This window comes from Parasteatoda tepidariorum, chromosome 3, assembly GCF_982258835.1.
Source record: "Parasteatoda tepidariorum strain Cologne lab strain chromosome 3, Ptep-v5.0, whole genome shotgun sequence".
Classification (NCBI taxonomy): domain Eukaryota; kingdom Metazoa; phylum Arthropoda; class Arachnida; order Araneae; family Theridiidae; genus Parasteatoda; species Parasteatoda tepidariorum.
In genome coordinates, this window is record NC_141757.1 from 16,542,338 (window position 1) to 16,558,278 (window position 15,941).

The following is a 15,941-nucleotide window of genomic DNA, read 5'->3' on the forward strand; positions in this document are numbered from 1 at the left end:
TTTTGCAAGATGCATTTGAAGGACTAAAGACAATTTAGTAATAAGCCACATTTCTTTCCTAGGGTTGACATATTTATGTCAAACAGTTCCGAAATATTGTTTACAGATAGGTACTGATTTTTCTTTTTTTATATAACCGTCGTTGAACAGCTGATCCAATTGTTTTGGATTTACGGCTACTAATGTTCAACGCCATATCCTTGTAATTTTGAACCCAGTCCAGAAGACAAGGGAACACCTGGATCAAGTATTGGAAGAAATTTGTCTTCGCGGAGGACTTTTTTGATAGAACTAACCCGCATTCGCGTTACATGGAGAGGAAGACCACGAGAACCTCCCCCGGTTAGCCAGACGGCAAGGGGACTCTAACCCAGTGGTGCGCAAACTTTTTTCGACTGCGACCCCTTTTGTAGAGAGAAAATTTTTGGCGACCCCTAGAGATAAATGTTCACAAATACGATGTATATTTTGAGCATTTCTTTCGTTTCATCGAATAAAAACATCATCATATTTAACTCATATTAAATTTATTTATAATTTTAAGAAAATACTTTTTGTATAACACAAAAATCATTAATTGCCCTTTAATGAAATGTATGTGGCTTCAAGTTTCTAATTATCTCATCGATGTTTGGATGTATGTTGCTAATTGCAATTCGCATATCATCTTCAGGGTTTAAACGCGAGCGGTATTTAGTTTTTATTGAAACTAGTTTGCTAAATCCAGTTTCACATAAATACGTTGATGCAAATTGTATTAACACTCTGATGGCATTCTTGCATAAAACGGGATATTGTTTTTCCACGGATAGCCAGATAGAGAATACATTACGCATTACGGTCAAAGAAAGAGTGGACAGCATGAAATTACAATTAAACAGTGAGTGACGGCGCTTCACTCTTTATATGTACACTGTATAGTATGCAGCATGCAGGGATAATGCATTTCATAAAAATTTGGCGACCCCCACAGGGGTCGCGACCCCTAGTTTGAGCACCACTGCTCTAACTTATGATCCGTCTACCACTGAGGATATTTCACGTCAGCACTGTGGTCGGTGCAAGCAGGATGCGGATTCGTATCGACCAGTCATCGGTGGGATTCGAACCCTGTTAACCTGGATACATAAATAGGGTAAAAATATCATAGAAACGTCTCATTCCTAACATTTACTCAAAAGCACTTTTATCGCCAATTTGAAAATGCGGCTTATCACTATATTACCCAAAATCCTTCATTTATGAAGTGAATCGTTCTGGATTGAAGAAATAACAAAGTGAAACCGAACCATGCACTCGAATTTCATTCAGATTTAGAATATTTAATGTAGTTGTCAACACCCTCGACGGTTACGATTTAAAAAATAGAATTTCACAGAAAAGAGTGCCACACAACTTTCAACACACAAAGTTACCCAGACATCTTAAGAATGAAAACAAAAATCAGCAAAAAGTGAAACAAAAATATACCTTAACATAACTGTACAAAGAGTCAAGAGTAACATCACATTTTTTTAACTTACGTATTTTCATGAATGACTATAGTATTTTGACGTCCTAAAATTAGGACTCAGGAATATATATAGATATATATCAGCTTTCATGATTTTGCAATGTGAAGTCGAACATGACCCAGATATTGCACTTCGTAAAAGTGATAAATTTTTAACCGTGTTAGAAAGGTGCATTTACTATATTATACCCTTCTTATTTTCTTTTTAAGGTGATGTGATTATTTACATTTCATTTTGATATTCACTTTTTGATAAATATTCTTTCACGAAAGACATATGTTTTCTTCATAAACTAAAAATTTTAAATGTACAAAAATATATTAACAAATTATTTACACGAATCATATCAAATGTTTTTAGTTTCAACACTGGAGATCAAGAAAAAAGAAAACGGGGAAAGCAACAGAACAGATACTTTGACAAATTAATAACAGAATAAAATTCATTTGATTTGGCGATTCAATGATGATAATAATGAGGCTAGTTTTGATTAGAATGCGCTTTTTCTGTACACATTTATTTTTCCTTAATGAGTGTAATCAAGCAACAAATAAAAAAATATATAAATCTTCCGAAGTTATTTTGTCAAGAAAAATAAGATGAAAAAAAAGAAGGAAAAAAAAGGCTATAACTTGTATTTCATTTTGAAGGGAAGCTTTCTAAACTATGTAAAATATCTTACTACATATAACTGTTCGAACTTTCAAACAGAAAAATATTTTGAAAGTTTAAAAATTATTTAACTTTTTTTTAAAACTTGCATATTTGGCGAGATTTTTCTGCATATTTTCTGAATTCCAGATAATGACGCTTATTAGTAGCTTATCAAATTTTAGGATCAAAGGGGCTTTTATTTTTCACAAAACTGTAGTATACTATTATTTGGCTATTAACATAGAGGGCGCTGTTTAAAGATGTGCGAAAAAAGTTATTAGAGTTATAGAACGAACAAATAGACGAAAAAATTAAAAATATTAATTAATTTTTTTCTTAAAGTCGTCGATGTTGCGTTATTTTTTCATCTAGATTGAAACTAATTAATCTTTCTCAATATTTACAAATTTTTTATGAGCACAAACTATGCAGCGTTAAAACAAAAATTGCAAAAAAAAAAAATAATAATAATAATTACGATTCCGAAAAATTGTTTCTTTTCTTCATATTGGCATTTTGCGCCATTTCACAATTAGCTTAGCTTGGTCACTAAAAAGTGCCAATTCATGTAAAGACAGTGGTGTTTACGAACAACCTTATCAATTTCGCTTGAATAACTGACGCTTGGAACCTTAAAAAGAATACATATTAAATATGTAAATAATTTTTTTTTTTAATTTTTGTCAGTAAAATGAATTGGAAAATTATAATTAGTAAGAAACGTATATATATAAAAGTTCCTTTAACACTTATCGTGAGTAAACCGTATTCAAAATTTAAAAATATTTAGCTAGTATAATTAATTCCGTTAATGATGTTCAAATATTTAACATCTTACTTTTATGTTAATTTTATTTATTGCTTGAATTTCAGTTTTGAAAAAATGTAAACTTTAGTGTAGCGCCGATTTTTATAATTACAAAAAAAATAAATTATTAAATCAAACAAGATTGATATAGTAGTGTGATAAAAATGAAAAATTTTATTGGTAATCTGCATTTAAATACAGATTAACAAAATAAATGCGGGATTAAACAAGATTATTTTAGTTTAATCCCGTTTCCGTAAGAAATCAATAATCCGTGTATTAAAAATTCTTAATTATTTACTTTTCCACAAATTGTCAAAGTTAAGTTTTTAAATAAAAAAAAAACATACAAATTTTTAATTTAAGTATTAACTTTCAGTTCAACAAGTATCCTCAGAAAAAGCACATTAACAAATAAAAATATAGAAAATTTAAATGATCAAACAAATGAATCGACGAACTAAGGTTGTTTTGTAGTTTTATACAAAGAGACTTAAGAATTGTTTTCCCCATTTGATATAATATTAATATATAATAAACTGCCAGTCTATGTACAAAAGAATGCAAAAAAAAGTAGTCTATTTCGGAGACGAGTGATGATGGTGATGGTGGTGATTACTGTTGTTGTTGTTATTATTAGGTTTGACGTTTAAGTTTTTAATGACTAATTTCGGACTGTAGCCGTTGTGATCGGGGTCACCAGGATTCAACACCGTTAAGTTGCTACCCTTGAACTTGCTATTATAACTCTTGTAGGATTTCTTGTAGATGGGTGACTGACTTGACTTGTAAGAGGAAGTATTCGGTAAAGAGCTCGGCATGATGGACTTGGGGCTGAGTGGCTGACTTGGCTTGTAGGAGGGGGTGTTCGGTAAAGCACCAGGCATCATGGACTTTGGGCTGGGTGCGGTGGATGCCAGGGGTGACATTCTGGCGTTGGAAGGAGACGTCTTGGGGTAGGAAGCTTGGGTTGCAGGGGATGCTACGCCTAAAGCACCGTTCCGGCTGTTGGGGCTAGTTAAACTTTTGGTATGGTGAGAATCTAGCGAAGATTTTCGACTGTTGGATTGTTTAGAAGATGTTTTGCTGTGAATACTGGTAGAAGGTGGCGAAGATATTCCTTTATGGTGCGGTATAGTGACAGGAGTCCGATAAGGAAAAGCCATGGGATTAGGCACACAGGGAGGATACGGAATACCTAAAATAAGAACAATACATAACATTTAAACAACACTAAACGCATGGGATAGTCTAAAACAAAGAGAATGTAGAGAACTGTGGATAATGTAAAGAACTTTTTTCCCCATACCGAAATCAACCGTCAGAGAGAGAAAACCGACCATCCCATTTGACGGTTGATGGAAATGGGAGGGAGGGGAAAACATGCTTTTAATCATCTATATTTGATTTTCACAAATAAGCTGAAGTTGGATTTTTGCAATTCTTGGTAGTATTTTTTGAAAAAAATCACGCTGTATTTTAGATTTATTTCCTACTGGTTTTTTCTGACAAAATGCCGATACAATTATACAATCAACATTCTTGGTAAGGAAGTTCAAAGTTATAAATTTGTTTGTTTTGAGATTTATTTACAAATATAGTTTTGTGTAATTTACATTAAGGTAATTTTCATGCCGTTTTCAGATCGGTTTTCATCAGTTAAAACATTTAAAAAAAAAAGGGGGGGGAAATCACAACAATTTTTATAATTTCTTTAAGCGTACACTTTATTCGCACACACACTATTTGAAATAAATAGTTAGTATGTTATATGTGATAACCATTTGTTTATATTAGCTAAATTTTATATTATTTATAAAGTTTACAAACATATAACTAATTAAATGCCGAAAAAATACTTCAAATAAATTTGGGGAGTAAAATTTTCTGATTATTCCTGGATTAAAATAACCAAAATTACTGGGAAAATTTCAAATTAACAAACAGATTTTAACGTACGTATGAATAAGAAATTCTATTACAGTCCCTTGAAATCTTCCATTATCTCAAATTACGGATCACTGCATTTGAAGTGAGTTTACTGTATAATGCCTCATTTGGATCAATTTTGCACAACAAACATTGCATTGTTAGACTATCCGAGGTTTAATAGTATACTGTTAGAGAAAATGTTTGCGATTATTTTCATTAATAGTAAAAGTGAAACTTACCAGGCATTATTTGAGAAGAGCCTGGCGAAACTGGTAGCAATGAGAGAGCCGAATGAGATATAGGCACTGGGGAGCTGGCTGTACGACTTGCATTATAGGTAGGCGTCGATCGTCCCGTTGTAACAGAGGTCGTGGAAACAGTTCTATTCTGACTAGAAAAGAAAGAGGGTGGACCGAGGAACGTTGAAACAGGTATGTGAGGAGGTTTCCCATGTAATTGTGAAGGAACAAGAGGTGTGCGAGAAGTCAATCCCTGCATCAATATAGAGGAAGTGGGAGGTTTGGGCGGCGGAGGACAAGCTGTATGCTGTTTACTGGCAGCGCCCAAATAGGAAGGCTGCTTGTGTTTAGTGTCCAATACTGGATTCGCCACAGGTTTTGGACGGGCACCAGCAACCTCGCCTGCTTTCCTGACACAACTAGTAGACAAATCGAGAGCACCAATGTTGTCTTTCTTTTCGTGATTTCGATATAAATTGTTAATGACGTGATTAATATTGTTAGATTTAGCACTTCTATTACTGTTTTCCGTTGTTGTCGATGAGCTGTTAACAGGTAAAGTAAAACTGGGCAATATGGAGTTTGTAGAGGTGGTTGTTGCGGTCGCCGGTTTCCGATCAGGCTCTGATAACGATGTAGGCGTGGGAGAACCGATATCGTCATCGCAGCTAGATCGAGCTTGATTACTCATATCACTAGCTCGACCACTGTCAGCTTCAGTGTCATCCGCGTCATCCTCTTTTTCGGCTATTGCGGTGATCTTTTCGCGCAGGGCTACATCGCTCTCATCCTCATTGTCCGAGCTGTCCATTTTATGCTCATCCACAACCAGGTCAGCCTGGCACCCTAAATCATCGTTATCACTGAAATCTGCAGATAGGGAGCTCTTTTCTTTTTTATCAAATGTTTCGGGTGTTTTAGTACTGAGTGGAAAGCTTTCGCAACTTCCATTTGTTAGAGGGGTATGAGGAGACGAGTTTTTAGCATTTTCTGAAGGTTTGATCGTAGAGGCTTTATCATTTTCTAAACTATTTATATTATCATTGTTTGCTGTTTCTTTCTTATCGCTGGATTTATCACAAGTAAGAAGCATTTTAAGCGAAGATTTTTCTGATGTATCGGAAGTCTTATCATCAACTTCAGCCGCGGAAGGTGGCGTGGAATTCGGAGATGGGGATTTAGAAGAGTTTCGTGGCACACTTAATCCATTTTTCGAACTTTCCCGCATGGAAGCACTTGAATCAGATAATACTGATATCACAGGTATAGAAGGAGCAGAAGAACTTAGCACAGTATTCGGTAAAGAATTCATCTGTGCTTTAATACTGTTACACTCAACTTGATCTATTATTCCAGTTGAAATAGACGAAGAAACGGGCACACTGTAAGAACCATTTGTTATAGATACATGAGGGATAGGAGGTTTCACATTTGCGGATGTCACTTCAATAGTTGGCAAGTTGTTTACATTAGGTAAAATATTCACAGGACTACGCACTGCAGCTGGAATTGCAATCACATGTGAACTAGGCAAAGTACTTATAAAACTTGAATTGGGAACTGATGTGGTCAACTTTGTATCGGTTGATGATGTAGTGAAATTCTTCTGAGGAAAATTAGTAGAGGGTGAAAAGCTATTAGAAAATGTAGTCACATTACAAGTTACGACATTGCATGTTGTAACTTGACCTAAGAATTGAGTAGAGGGTTGTAGATTTGCATTGGGTGAGGAACTACAAAGAGAATTAGCAGTTGTAGACACTAATGCAGTGACTAAGGAAGGGGCAAGACTAGGCATAACATTCGGAACAAGTTTTCCAACAGTTAATTGAGATAGTGGAGTAGCTGTTAAACAAGTGGGCGGGGCAGTGGCGGGTGGTGGATATGGAGCTAGCCGAGCTAAGCGTGGTGCAGGCTTGTTTCGAGCTTCTCTTTTTAACTTTTTAGCATTCACTGTTTTCCAGAGAGGTTTCGGTTTTGGTCCTGCAACAAATTTCATCTTCAAGCTGTTAGCGGAAGTTATAACAGTATGTTGTGGAGTTGTAAGAATCTGAATACTTTGTGGAAGCAGTTCAACTTTGGAAGTCACAGGTAAGTTTTCTGGACTAGTGTTATTTACATTTTGTACAGGAGTATCAGATTCTACAACTTCCATTTTTTGAACGGCTGATGTGGAACACAAGCTGGTTGATACCTCGTACGATTTCACCTCTACACCACCAATTTCATTGCAAGGAGTATTAGATTCTGTGCTCGGTGATTCGTCAACTTCCATTTTCATACTGTCTTCTGATACTTTGATGCTAGTATCTGTTTCTTCGGACACTGGAACAACATTCGGAACTGGAACAGTGGTAAGCTCGTCTTTAATTTCAGGGAGAACTTTCAAAACTTCATAATTTGTTCTTGGAGAACTCGTCATTATAGAATAAAAAAATTTCATAGGGCCAGCCTGGAGGGTGAAAAAAAGGAAGAAAATCAATATTAGGTAATGAAGATAATATTAACAAAAAATACAGTATAATGACTATTTAAGCTGAAATTAATACTTAAATGATAATAGCTTAAACTTATAAATATTCATCTAGGCTTAATCAGTAATAAACGGAAAATAGCAATTTTAGTGATCATTAGTATTTAAAAGGGAAGATAACATTCCAGAAACAATTTCGTTACATACCCTTCTCCATGTATGAATGTACGCAATATCCATCAATGTATATTCATCTATTAAAAGGTTATCACCATAAAAAATTTCAATCTGAAAAAAAAGGAAAAAATTGAAACCAGTTATTCAAAGGCAATTAAAAATAATAATAAATAAACAATAAAAATATGTATACTATATTAATTAAATAATTTTTCAATTAGTAAAATAAAATTTTAACCCTCCCCCGCATTTTTTTTTTTTTTGTTGTTGCTTAGGCAGATGTTGACTTTGCAGAAATTAATTCATTTGATTTTTTAAAAACTTGTTATTAAGATGATTAAAAACAAGTAATATTTAAAAAAAAAAAAAAAAAAAAAAAAACTTTCAAGTCAGTTCCTACTTAGGTGTCAATAAAGAAATATTTTATTTTAGTTACTTTTTATTATATAGTAACAATTATTTTTCTCCCATATAAAACTAAAATTAATTAATTAATGTTTGAAAAAACAGTATTAACTTCAAATGTCAAATCACTACAAGTTTAAAACAAATGTATTTGAACTTGAATGCACGAATAAAAAGTATTTTATTAGCGATTGAAAATTGAACAAGATATATAAATATATATAGGAAGAGTGTAAACTAATAGTAGAAATTGGAAAAGAGTTGAGATATTCCGAGCATTGAAATATTTTTCAAATATTTAATATTTTAAATATTCGCTTAGTTAGGGGAGGAAAAAAGTGCTGTTGAGCTACAAAACAAGTCTTAGCTGTTACGCACTTCGCGTACATCGATTTTATCAACAATATTCTACGTTGTTGGGTTGAGAAATATCACTTGGCTATGTATGTAGTAGTAAAAATTATTACAATTTTTTCGACAACAATATGTGATATTTAGTAGTGAAATCTGACTCGTCTTTAATTATTATTTACAATTCTTAAAAATGCAAAAATCAAAAATAATAATTAAGGTGAAAAAAGCTAGATGTTAATAGTTAATTGTCATCATTCATAATAAAGCACACACATATAAAAGAAAAATATTTATTGATCAATTAAACTCGGCAGTTACAACATTTTATGTTGTTTGATTATGTAACTTCGCTCAGCTCTATTTGTTATTGTAGTTTTTTTTATTACAAAAACGGGGGAAAAAACGCTAAATAGTAAGAGGGAAAAAAACGTTAAATGAATAGTAAGATTCATTTAACTGTTAAAAAAAAACACTAAATACAGATTCCAAGAATTATGTAACCTCACTCAGCTTTTAAAACATTTTACGTTAGTAATTGCTGTTACCAAATTTTAAAAAAGATGAAAATGAAGAAAGTTAAAATTCTTAAAAACCATTTTATTCTTGTTATAGGGCATTAAAAATAAACATATAATAAAAACTTGTTACAGAAATGATAGAAAGTAAGAATCTTTTCAAAAAATGAACACTCCCTTATTAGGCCAGGTTTGTGAGAAAAGTTGCACACAAGAGAGAGAGGCAGATGAAAGTCGTTAGTGAATGGAGTTAGCCACCCGTGAAGATACCTAGGGGAGCCCCTTTTAACAACACAAGGGAAGGAAGTGTCAGTACTCTCACTCATTCCGATCACGAAATCTCGGGGGCCTTCCAGACGATATTGGTGGCCCACATTCCGCCCATAGAATCAAACAAGCCTTTCAAAGGATTAATGGGAGATACTTATTCCATTCTAACTCTCTGTATTGCAGTGATAAAATATTATGAAATTCTTTATAACGTAAAATATTATTTATTGCAGCGTATATTGATTTCGTAATTCGTGCATATATCTATGAGTATTTAAGCACCCCTCTTTCTTTTAATTTTTAAAACAGTATTAAATTCACGGTTGTAAAATTATAATCACAGAATAGCAAATCAGATGTAGTGCAATATGTTATGAATTACTTTTCAGGCCGCTAATTAAAAAAATCATCATATCAGTTATAAACACATGTTTAGAGCCCTAAAAGAAATGGAAATAAACTAGTCTGAAGGAATCGTGGTGGCTCAGGGGATAGAGCATTCGCCTTCCAATGAGATTTCTGCACATAAAATTTTCCATTTTGCGATTTTTTTTTTCTTTTTATTAAACTTATCTTTGTGGTATAAATCAATATTGAGTTCTATAAAAATAAAAAATTTCAGCAAGAAAAAAAACCTTGATTTAAAAAAAAATTCGTCAAAATGAGTTGGCGACGTGTAGCCAAATGAGTTTGCCAAAATTTTGCGTTCCCATAATGTTTTTCATTATTTAGAGTTCCGATTTTGCAACTTTTGCGAATAGAGAAAGAGAGAGATTACGTTGACACTCGGGCTATCGATCTGAAATTTAGTTATTGCAGAAAATTAGGTATTTGAAAGATAAGAAATAAAAATAATTAAGAAATCATCTTTATTGATGAAATATCATATCGTATCTGTTTGGAGTTCTGAATTTGTAACTTTTGCGAATAGAGAAAGAGAGAGATTACGTTGACACTCGGGCTATCGATCTGAAATTTAGTTATTGCAGAAAATTAGGTATTTGAAAGAAGAGAAATAAAAATAATTAAGAAATCTTTATTGATGAAATATCATATCGCATAAGCTCTATTTAGAGTTCCGATTTTGCAACTTTTGCGAATAGAGAAAGAGAGAGATTACGTTGACACTCGGGCTATCGATCTGAAATTTAGTTATTGCAGAAAATTAGGTATTTGAAAGATAAGAAATAAAAATAATTAAGAAATCATCTTTATTGATGAAATATCATATCGTATCTGTTTGGAGTTCTGAATTTGTAACTTTTGCGAATAGAGAAAGAGAGAGATTACGTTGACACTCGGGCTATCGATCTGAAATTTAGTTATTGCAGAAAATTAGGTATTTGAAAGAAGAGAAATAAAAATAATTAAGAAATCTTTATTGATGAAATATCATATCGCATAAGCTCTATTTAGAGTTCCGATTTTGCAACTTTTGCGAATAGAGAAAGAGAGAGATTACGTTGACACTCGGGCTATCGATCTGAAATTTAGTTATTGCAGAAAATTAGGTATTTGAAAGATAAGAAATAAAAATAATTAAGAAATCATCTTTATTGATGAAATATGATATCGTATCTGTTTGGAGTTCTGAATTTGTAACTTTTGCGAATAGAGAAAGAGAGAGATTACGTTGACACTCGGGCTATCGATCTGAAATTTAGTTATTGCAGAAAATTAGGTATTTGAAAGAAGAGAAATAAAAATAATTAAGAAATCTTTATTGATGAAATATCATATCGCATAAGCTCTATTTAGAGTTCCGATTTTGCAACTTTTGCGAATAGAGAAAGAGAGAGATTACGTTGACACTCGGGCTATCGATCTGAAATTTAGTTATTGCAGAAAATTAGGTATTTGAAAGATAAGAAATAAAAATAATTAAGAAATCATCTTTATTGATGAAATATCATATCGTATCTGTTTGGAGTTCTGAATTTGTAACTTTTGCGAATAGAGAAAGAGAGAGATTACGTTGACACTCGGGCTATCGATCTGAAATTTAGTTATTGCAGAAAATTAGGTATTTGAAAGAAGAGAAATAAAAATAATTAAGAAATCTTTATTGATGAAATATCATATCGCATAAGCTCTATTTAGAGTTCCGATTTTGCAACTTTTGCGAATAGAGAAAGAGAGAGATTACGTTGACACTCGGGCTATCGATCTGAAATTTAGTTATTGCAGGAAATTAGGTATTTGAAAGATAAGAAATAAAAATAATTAAGAAATCATCTTTATTGATGAAATATCATATCGTATCTGTTTGGAGTTCTGAATTTGTAACTTTTGCGAATAGAGAAAGAGAGAGATTACGTTGACACTCGGGCTATCGATCTGAAATTAAGTCATTACAGAAAATGAGGTATTTACAATAAAATAAATGAAGACAGTTTAGAAATCATTATTGCTGGAATAATCAATCTCATAGGTTCTATTTCGAGTTTTGAATTTTTAACTTCTGCGAATAGAGAAAGAGAGAGATTATGCTGACACTATCGATCTGGTATTTTCTACTATATCTATTCTGGGAAAAACAGCTCGCCATTTGGAAGTTGACTTGAATGGAGCTCACACGTCTGCCAAGTTACTTTTCAGATTCCGGCTCAATGTACCAATTACCTCTTTTACTCACGCACTTGTATGTGTGGGGGGAGAGTGCACAAAAAGGAGTGACAACAGTTTCCCTCTTCTGAATTATTTTTCCTTCGATAAATCATGGGTGAGAAGCAAACGAAGCAGAGAACAGTTCGTCACCATAGCAACCCGAAACTCGATTCGAGCTGCTTACTTCCTTTTTTTTTTCTTCTTCTCTCCCCCATCTCGCCAGGCTTTCTTTACTCATCCTCTCTCTCCCCCTCCTGCACCCCGATCTTCTCTATTTCGATATTTCAGACGATTTTTTTCTTCTCTTTCTGCGAGCTGTTTTATAGCGCTCTAGAATCTTCAATACCTTCCGCCATTATAAAAGTGCATATAAGTTTTTAACATTTAGTTTTATGAAAACGGAATATTTTTGTTGACTTAAAAGTTTCCTGTCTTTTCCAATTTTGTGTTAAAATTATTGTTTTTAGTTTTCTTGCCGCTTCTGCTTGTCACGAAATGTTTGTTCGATGGAAAGAGCATCCTCTTAGTTAGCATAATACTTTTGGCAGGAGGTAATAAATAAACTTTTAAAATAAAAGACGAAGAGATGGGCGTAGAAAAAATTATAAATAATAAATTAGGATATTTAGTAAAAATGTCAACATATTTTTTTTCTCAACAAACTAAAAAAAATTGAATGCAAAAGTTTATTCTGTTTCAAAATTGTAATTATATTGCTATTAAAAATTGGAAGAAAAAAAAAATTTTTTTTTTAAACATTTAATAATTTTTTTATGACGAAAATTTTAAATCAATCGAACTACCTATAATATTGAAATATCAATCCAAAATCTTATTTTTATAATTATATTTTTTAAATTTTTGATTAAAAAATTTCAGCAATGTTTTTTTTTTTTTTTTTTTTTTTTTACTGGTGTTAAACGAATAAAGTTAAAAATGAATAAATCATGTAAGGTGAAAATCCTATTCGCGTAAAAAAAAAAAAAAAAAAAAAAGAAAACTATAATGAAAATATAAGGGTCAAGTGTAATTTTTATATTTAAAATTAATGAAGTTAATGCACAATCATATTCTACTTAAAAATATATAAGAATATTTATATTGCTAAGCTTAAATATTATTTATTTCAAGAAACTTAAATACAAAGTTCTTAAAAACAGTCGTATGATTACTATAGCTCAAAAATAATCGATATTTAATATCTTATTTGAAATATATTTTCAATTAGTTAACAAAAATTATTTTATTTCATTATTTTTCATATAAATTCAGTTAAATGCAGTTCTTTTTAAATAAAATAATTTACGATGATTGAAATATTGAAAAAAAAAAAAAAAAAAACTTCAGATTGCAAATAAATAAATAAAATAAAAGGGAAAAGAAGGGGCAGAAAGTAAAATACATTACAATAGTAACCGAGAGGGGAAGTTAATGGAAATCTCACCGAATATGAGGATGAGACGCCAAATTTTTGACGAATAAATTTCTTCAAATTTGCGACACTCAAAGCAGCTGGACAATTCAGGTATCTGGTCATGGGATCCTGTAAAGAAACGATTTAATTAGCGTCAACGTGTCATTATTTTATTATCGAATGAGCCAAGAAAAAATTAAAACGCACCTTTTTATTCGATCCCTCCTTATCGTTTTCCACCGCATCTTTGGAACTGGAACAGAAATGCAATGTTATTTCTAATATTTCTCATACAACTAAAATGAACACTGAATCCTTAATAATGCACTATACTTCGTAAATATGAAGACATATATCCTTATAAATATTCCCTTTTTTTATAAAAAAAATAATAAAAATAATATTGTTATTTATTGTATTCTTTTTAATGTTGTTAATGAGGGGAAAAAACATGGTTTTTACAAAATATGTTGCAAATGTCGATGTTTATGAGAGCAGGAAATGGCACAAATTGGGGATATTTCCGTATCGCCATCTGTCGCGCCAACTACAATCGCCAATGTGTCAAATAAATTTTAAACTTGCAATTTAAATAAATAAATAAATAATAAAAAAAACTTGTCGATGTTTACCAGGGGGTGGCTACGCGTTATATCCTTCAAGTTGGTTCTTTTCTGTGATGTTTATTCTTTTTCTCAAGGGGTTTCTCTTTAGTTTCGCTTTTTGTTTTACATAAAGTAACACCTTTCATTTGAATTTAATCCTAAAATTTCTCATATTACTTTGCTTCGATAAAAATTAAAGTTAAAGCAAACCAACAGGTGTTGAGTGTTGCGATTTTCTTAAAGAAGCATAGCATGAAAGAGAAGAGATAGCAATTCATTCATTTATGCTGACAAGGAAGTGAGAAGGTGGAAGGTTGCCAAAAACATACTTACGTAGTTTTTAAACTGCCTCAAATGTGCAATTTTAATAAGGTGCTTGCTAAATTGAACCGAAAACACCGTACTTTGGATGAATTTAACAATTTTACATTGTGTGTTTCTGTATTGTATTTTACTAGCTCAAGATGTCGATATTATGGTTATAAGATACACAGCTAGAAATTGCTCAATTTTAAAATAACAATTTATTCAATTGTTATTTCACCATATACAAACAAAGCAGCCAAATAACCATAAATAAGATGGTATTCAAACTGTTAACTGCGAGAAAAACCATTTATTAACTGCTTTCTCTTAATACGGTTAAACAGCCTGAATTTTATCGCACCAACTAGGCCCAGCTATAGAAGCCGCTTTGTCCCTCGCAGCTGGGTACATATTACAGCCGAAAGAGCCAATCTATCAATCCCAAAACGGGGGTTCGAGTCCTAGCGTTGACACCACAATATTTCCTCCATTCCCTTCAACACATGAAGAGTTTCCAGCGTCCTGCACTCCCCAATTTGTGCCCTGTACTTTCCAATGTCCATTGCCTAACGAAAAACCCATCTCCTATACATAGTTAGATTTCTTTTTGACAGTTTTGAAACCATGCTAGTTCTAAATGGTTAAAAAACCGTAAAATTATAAAATATTCTTTACCGTAAACATTAAGGTTATTTTACTGTTATTTTAGAATGAAAATTCTGGCAGTGCGAACCCATGCTTCTGAGATTGAAGGAGCAAATTGGGTGCAGACTGCAGAGATTAAAATTTGAGGGAGGGGGCATTATTTTAAATTGACAATTTAAGAAATTCGTGAAGATCAATATTTTGCGTAGCGTGAGTCTTAATAAATTAATTTGAATTATTTATTTATGTTCCCGTCGATTGTATTACGCACGTCCGTTGCTATGCAACCAAGATGAAAAATACTTCAGTTTTCAATAAAATACAGTCAAAGCTCTTTAAGACGCCCCTCTATTATAGTATTTCTTTCCTTTATAACGACCGATGCATGGAAGTCTCCTTTGCTATTCCATAGACGCATGATTATTTTATTGCCCATTAGACCACCCGCACTAAACCGTTCATTCCAATAGAGCGACCGAGATTTAGTGTAGTCGCTTGATTTCTTTCTATAGAACAAAAATAAATTCCTCAATAATACTTTTTTTTTATTTGAAAATTTTATTCCCTCATTTTGTTAAATGCCTGTCCCCTTGTTATTTTTGAGTTAAAACATATTGTTTACACAGTTATCTTGACGTTAAGTTATTAATAGAAAATGGCAGTCATTTAAGGTATTTTCATGCATTTAAGATTAGAACGACTCCACATTATAACGTCGGTTTTGTTGATAACGTCGCTATATCAAACGTCGACTGTACCATTAAAAAGTATGAAAGTGAACTACTAATACACTTTTTCAAAAAAAATGAATGATCGGCATTTTGGAATATACAAAAAGGTTGTGTGTCCTAGAGTAATCGGACTATCTGCATCAACTCGTACGAAACGAAACCGATAAGAAGGGACCGACTGGAACATCAATGAACTTAGATAACAACAAATTGCCATCAGAAGAAACATACTCTGCACCAATTTTCCTCTACCTGAAAACGGGTTCTTTTTGAAGAACCGGCTTCACATTCA

General features: G+C 32.4%; 1 protein-coding gene across 3 annotated transcripts in view; it reads right to left on the bottom strand.

Annotated features, from left to right (window-relative positions):
- Window positions 1-1,710: 1,710 nt before the first annotated feature.
- LOC107444248 (uncharacterized) overlaps window positions 1,711-15,941 on the bottom strand; it is a 207,531-nt gene continuing 193,300 nt past the window's right edge. For all 3 annotated transcript variants that reach the window (XM_071186721.2, XM_043049802.3, XM_043049801.3), the window contains 5 exons: window positions 13,570-13,615; window positions 13,393-13,491; window positions 7,828-7,908; window positions 5,148-7,599; window positions 1,711-4,174 (listed from right to left, as the gene is read on the bottom strand). In XM_071186721.2, the coding sequence (XP_071042822.1) occupies window positions 3,555-4,174; window positions 5,148-7,599; window positions 7,828-7,908; window positions 13,393-13,491; window positions 13,570-13,615 (3,298 nt within the window). In that variant the 3' untranslated portion in view covers window positions 1,711-3,554. The remainder of the gene's footprint in view (window positions 4,175-5,147; window positions 7,600-7,827; window positions 7,909-13,392; window positions 13,492-13,569; window positions 13,616-15,941) is intronic.